General features: G+C 35.8%; 1 protein-coding gene across 1 annotated transcript; it reads left to right on the plus strand.

Moving 5' to 3' along the window:
- The first annotated feature begins 273 nt into the window (after positions 1-273).
- LOC113780426 lies at positions 274-6,299 on the plus strand. The gene is made up of 10 exons (XM_027326229.1): positions 274-279; positions 581-647; positions 1,111-1,182; positions 1,313-1,406; positions 2,277-2,358; positions 2,827-5,108; positions 5,199-5,507; positions 5,599-5,686; positions 5,765-6,025; positions 6,249-6,299. Exons 1-10 carry the CDS (start codon positions 274-276, stop codon positions 6,297-6,299), a joined length of 3,312 nt encoding a protein of 1,103 aa, XP_027182030.1.
- The last annotated feature ends 276 nt before the right edge of the window (positions 6,300-6,575 follow it).

Consider the following 6,575-nt stretch of genomic DNA (forward strand, 5'->3'; position numbering starts at 1 on the left):
TAGACACCGGGAAATTCAAGAAGCACTTTTCCCAAATCTCTACTTTTGGAACAACAACAACAAAGTACACTTTCTCCAAATCTTCAGCTTGTCTTCATCTCCAACAACAGAGAACAACAACGAACTCCTCCGAACTTGTCTTCATCTCTTTCAACAAGAGAGACAACACGATGGTCTAAGGTGATGTAAAAATCAAATAATCCTTCAATTTTGCCTTGAATCAGCTCCCTTTCTCCGAATCCCCCTTCAATTTTGTCCTTAATTGACTGTGAAATGACGGTCCTACAGATCATCAGTTCAAGTTCGGTGTCAAATATTTTCTCTGCATAAAAATTGACTCATTTGTGATCTAAGTTTTCAGAAATTGTTTTGGAGAACCTCATTTGGCCCCTTAAAGTTTCAAATTTGATTATTTTCATTATTTTGGTTGAGAATGAGGAATTTAGTGCAAATTTGATAGGCTCCCATCTCCCTGATGTTCACAAAGGAACGGTTCTTGGAAAACTTGTTCTTGCGTGTGAAGAGTTGAGAATTCTGCACATGTACATATAAAATTGATTTGCCAGCTCGTTTTTGGCAGAATGGTGCAGCAGTCTGGTGCATCAGCTTTCGGAAAATTCAGGGTCAAGGATTGACTATTCTTGGAGGTGAGTCCTTGACAGGTTCAGTTCCCATTGGGCAGATATGACTTGTAAATTGCAAAATGAAATATTACTATATGAGCAAAATGGGTCCTATATTTTGGATTAACTCCAGAGTAGATCCAAACTTATGGTGCAATGTTCACATCTAGGTGTGCTAGACGCTTGTCTTGTGTCGAACATTTTTCCTGATTTATCCTTGTTATTTGTCTTTCAGTTTTTTGTCATACATGTGATGGGCAACCGGCTTTCAACAATTTTATCTACTACAATTTTCTTTGATTTTTCAATGTCTGAAACCTTGTTAAGGATTCATCTCTGATTGATCATTTAGTATGATCCTTCAATGTGATGGCAGAGATACATGTTCAGTGTTTCTGGTTTGTCCTCTTGTTTTGTCATGAAAGTGTCTGAATGAAACTGGAATTTGTTTCCTATTTTTCTTCATTATTTGTTTCCTTTCATGCAGACCTTGTTCTGAAAGACAAGATTGTTGTTTATGATTTGGCTGGCCAAAGGATTGGATGGGCTAACTATGACTGTAAGTTCCCATATCAAGAGCATTTTCCAGCCGTTGGCTTGATTTTTACAGTGCCTTCTATTCATCATTTATCTGATTGGATTAAAAGGGGAAACTTGGATTAAAAGTGAAATTGTTTTCTCTGATACAGATACACTTGAAATTCAGTTTTTAGTTCAAGATTCGCAGAATTTGGGAGGTTTGGGTTTTAATATGGGAATAGTCACATTGACAGATTGGCACAGGTCTAATTTAATATAGGACGTGGGAGCAATTCACGCAATAATGCGACACAGTCAAGTGTATTTTAGATATTTTGGCTAAGGGCCCCTACTTATAAATTTGGAGCTGATCTCATGGATAAATATTTATGGTGAAGTTGGCTAGTTTGATATTATGTCATGGGGAGCATTAAAAATTTGTACCAGACGAAAAATGCATCAGCAACTAGCCTATATTGTTAGGGGCTTTTATCTATTGGTTTGGGTATTTGGAGTCTATGGTGAAAATGGACCATCTGGTTTTAGAGGTTTGGTTGGAATGGGAGCTTTTGGTTCTTTTTGTTAAGAGGACGGCTATACATCCATCGTGTCCAACTAAATCCATGCAAGAAATGTAGGAAGTAACATAAAAAAAAAAAACAGTTTCACAATCATTAGCTCTTTCTGGTTTTCTGAAGTACTATAATATCCTTGCAAGTTTTATACCATAGGTTTTTTATGCCAGTTTTCAGTTAGCATTAGTAGGCAGGAAAAAGAAGGGAAACGTAAAGAAGTGCAGCACTTGTAAATTCTTTATCTAGTGTGACAACTTGATTATTACTCCTATTGGACAAAAAGTGATAGAATGTGACTGAACCACTACTGTTTGTCTTCCTTGCTATAGTTCCTGATCCATAACTTGACATGTTCCAAAAAAAACTAGCCCGCCATCAATTGCTGAACCTAAGTAACCTAGCTAACTAGTTGGAATGGATCTTTGAATGTTCTAAGTTTCAGAAGAAATCTTGATGATTTAATGTGGATCCTTATCCAAAGTCAATCCTGTTCACAATAAAATAGTTTTCAGTCTACCTTAGCAGAGAAATATCTAATTTCGCATTTCTTCATATTCAGCAGAACAGACCTGCATTCTCACTACCTTGATAGAGAAGATAAAGAACAACCAGAGAAAAGATTGCATAATTTGAGGTATGTGGTTATTTGGTAGCTTACCATAAAGAATGGAAAGTGTTTATCATGACTGCTAGTTTCTTGCAAATTATGTTATGGTTTACATCCTTATTTGTGTAAATCAAGTTATGGGTTATGATGTTTAATGTTTTCTATATACTATACAAGAGCATATACAATTAAACAATAGGAGAATAGTACAATCAGGAATGTGTTTTTAGTTTTATTGAGTAGTATACCATTTGGTGTAATCAGTGAATAATCTAATGTGTTTTCAGTTTTATTGAGTAGTATCGCATTTGATGTAATCAGTGAATAATCTAAGTAGCTTGGAATTCATAACTAAGCCATAAAAAGTAGGTAAATTGTGAATAATTCTATGTCTTTTTGCCTCATTTATCTTTTTATAGCTAGAAATTGTCTTTCCTCCTTTTTGAGTTATTCATCTTAACAATGCCTTGAGTTTAGTAAGTTAAGACTTTTCTTATTCTAGGTATCGGAAATGGATAAGAGCTGGATAAATGATCCAAATATTTTGTCAAGTCATTATAAGTCTGGTCTTAAGGATTTTATTGAATTTGCTAAGACCAATGGTATGGGATTGGATGGAAAATTATTTTGTCCCTGTAGGAGATGTAGGAATTCAAAGAGAAAAAGCATTTCTCAAGTTGAATCAGATTTGTCAGAAAAAGGCTTTTGTATGTATTATAAAAATTGGGTCTTCCATGGGGAACCATTTTCTGCACACTCTTATATGTCAAGTGGAAAGAACAATAGCCTTGATGAGAATGGTGTTGGAGGTGAGACAGATTTCATCAATGAAACAGAATATAATGACTTTGATATGAATGAAAATGGTGAATCTGATGAGTTACCTGATTTATTGGATGAGATAAGAAATGCACATGAATCAGGGACATCGAGTGAATGGGATTCAAAAAATTTTGACAAATTGTTAAATGATGCACAAAGAGAACTTTACCCGGGATGCAAAAAATACTCCCTGCTGCGTTTCATTGTTTCCTTTCTCCATATCAAAGTGATGAACCATATGACTAACAAGGCATTTGACATGATGCTAGAATTTTTAAAAGATGTGTTACCAGAAGGAGAAATACTTCCATCTAGTTTTTATGGGGCCATGAAAATTCTATCTGGTATAGGTTTGGGGTATCAAAAAATTGATGTCTGCAAATTTGATTGTGCATTGTTTTGGAAAGAAAATGAAAAGATGGACAAGTGTCCTATTTGTAAAGAATCACGATGGAAAGTCAATAATGGCAAGAAAAAAAAAGTTCCACAGAAGGTGATGTGGTACTTTCCATTAAAAGCGAGGTTGCAAAGACTTTTTATGTCTTCTAAAACTGCTGAAGACATGAGATGGCATGTGGAGAAACGGGTTAAAGAGGAAGGTATCATGAGACATCCGGCTGATTCTATTCCTTGGAAGGATTTTGATAAGCAATATCCTGATTTTGCTAAAGATTCTCGAAATGTAAGACTTGGATTGGCCACGGACGGATTCAATCCATTTGGTAACATGAGCAACTCATATAGCATGTGGCCAGTTATTCTTGTACCTTACAATTTGCCTGCATATAAGTTTATGAGAAAGGAATTTCTTATACTATCACTTCTTATTCCTGGTCCACGTGCCCCTGGAAAGGAGTTAGATGTGTTCTTAAGGCCAGCAATAGATGATTTGAAAGATTTATTTCATGGAATCAGCACTTATGATGCATATAGTGGACAAAACTTTCAAATGCGTGCAGCAATTTTATGGACTATATCAGATTTCCCTGCATATGGCTATTTGTCTGGATGGAGCACCAGTGGGTATAAAGCATGTCCATGTTGTCTTGATGATACTGCTTCACAAAGACTAAGAGGCAAAATATGTTTCATGGGACATCGTCGCTTTTTGAACCATGACCACCGTTGGCGAAAGCAAAAAGCTCATTTTGATGGAACTATTGAAACACGCTCCAGGCCAAAGGAATTTTCTGGAGAACAGGTTTTAAGACATTTAAATTCCTTGGCTGGTGTCTTTGGTGAGTTTGGTAAGAACCCAGTTACTCGAAAAAAAGGAGTTGATAAAATTCAGGGTAATTGGAGGAAAAAAAGTATATTTTTTGAGTTACCATATTGGGAAAAACTCTCCATGAGACATTGTCTGGATGTGATGCATATCCTTAAAAATACATGTGAAAGTTTAGTAGCAACATTGTTGAACATTCCTGATAAGACAAAAGATACTAATAAAACTCGTGATGATCTACTTGACATGGGAATAAGGCACGAACTACACTTACATGATGATGGTACAAGGAAAACAAAGCCTCCAGCCTTGTATGTGATGTCTTCAAGTGAGAGAAAAGGATTTTGTGATTTTTTGAGTTCAATTAAGTTTCCTGATGGGTATGCTGCCAACATTTCCAAGTGTGTTAAAGATGGTAAACTGATGGGACTTAAAACACATGACTACCATGTCCTCTTGCAACGACTTATTCCAGCGGGCATTCGTGGGTATTTGTGCAAAGAAGTCAATGAGGCAATTTTTGAGTTAAGTGAGTTTTTTCGAGATTTGTGTTCTAAAACCCTTAAGATGGATGACTTGGAAAGGTTGGAGAAAAATGCTCCGTTAATATTATGTAAGTTGGAAAAAATCTTTCCTCCTGCCTTCTTTGACATTATGATCCATTTGATTGTTCACTTGCCAAAGGAAGCAAAACTTGGTGGGCCAGTACATCCTAGGTGGATGTTTCCATTTGAAAGGTACTTCTTCCTTATTTGTTTGACTACAAATTTTGTTATTTTACTTAACATTCTGTTTTGGATAGAAAATTAACTCATGCTTTTGAAAAGGTATCTTGGATCCCTTAAAAAGTATGTCCGTAATCGTGCTCGTCCTGAAGGCTCGATTGCAGAAGGATATATTGCAAATGAGTGCCTAACATTCATGTCCAAATATCTCCATGGCATTGAAACAAAATTCACCCGCAAGAGACGCAACTATGACTATAATCAGGATAAGGCAGAGGAGCTGGTGGTTTTCTCACTAAGTGTTTGCCCATTTGGACTTGTTACACCTCCTACTAAATTATCTCAAGTTGAACTAGATGTGGCTCATAAATTTATATTGAATAACTGTGATGAAATAGAAGAGTACAGAATGTAAGTGCAATATGTATTTCAATTTTATATTTTCGATATTACTTCTTGTGGTTTATTTTACTTTATATTGGTAATACAATCTGAATTTCAGTAAGCATAAAGAGATGCTGCAAAGGATTCATCCTGAAAATGTTGATAGCAGACATGAAGATCAATTCACAGAGTGGTTCAAAGATCATGTAAGTTATACATATTATAAAAATAAGTTTATTAGTTATTGAAAACTGACTAATAGAGACTCGTTTTCTATTTTATAGATAAATCAGTTACACATTGATAAATCATTGGATGTTTCTGAAGAGCTGTGGGCATTAGCAAATGGTCCTATACCTTTCATGACAAAGCATTACTCAGGATGCATTGTAAATGAAGTTCGTTTCCACACAAGAGATCGGGATGATTGCCGTACAACACAGAATAGTGGCTTAGTTGTTGAGGGTGACCATAAAGGAAAACACATTGACTTTTATGGCTTTGTTAAGGCTGTGGTTGAGCTGACCTTTTTTCATGCATACAAGGTAGTCTTGCTTCAATGTGAATGGTATAACACAGGTAGCACAAACACAATAAAGAGTGATAGGCACTTTGTGACCATCGATATTAGATCACGTTGGTATCAAAATGATCCATTTGTTTTACCAAATCAAGTCCAGCAAGTCTTCTATATTGGTGATACAAAGTTGGGGAGACATTGGCGAATTGTACAACGTGTTCAACATAGGCATTTGTGGAACCTACCAGATTTGGAAGAGAACGATGGAGATGTGCTCAATGCAGATACAAGTTTTTTAGATGAATTATTGCAGCAAAATGAAACAAGAACTGTTCTGCCTATTGTCGAAGATGATGAACTAGGCCTCTTAAGCAGACAAGGTGTTGAAATTGAAGTTGTTCTGGAGAATCCTTTGCATACTTCCACTGGTGAAAAAGAGTATGGTGAAGAAGACAATGTTTTTAAAGAAGATGGCATGCTTATTGAATCTTCTGATAGTGATGAAACCATTGACATGGATATAGATTTAGATAGTGCTTAAGAAATAGCATAGAAGTGTCAAGTGAAAAGGTTTT

Source organism: Coffea eugenioides, chromosome 8 (genome assembly GCF_003713205.1).
Source record: "Coffea eugenioides isolate CCC68of chromosome 8, Ceug_1.0, whole genome shotgun sequence".
In the NCBI taxonomy this organism is placed as follows: domain Eukaryota; kingdom Viridiplantae; phylum Streptophyta; class Magnoliopsida; order Gentianales; family Rubiaceae; genus Coffea; species Coffea eugenioides.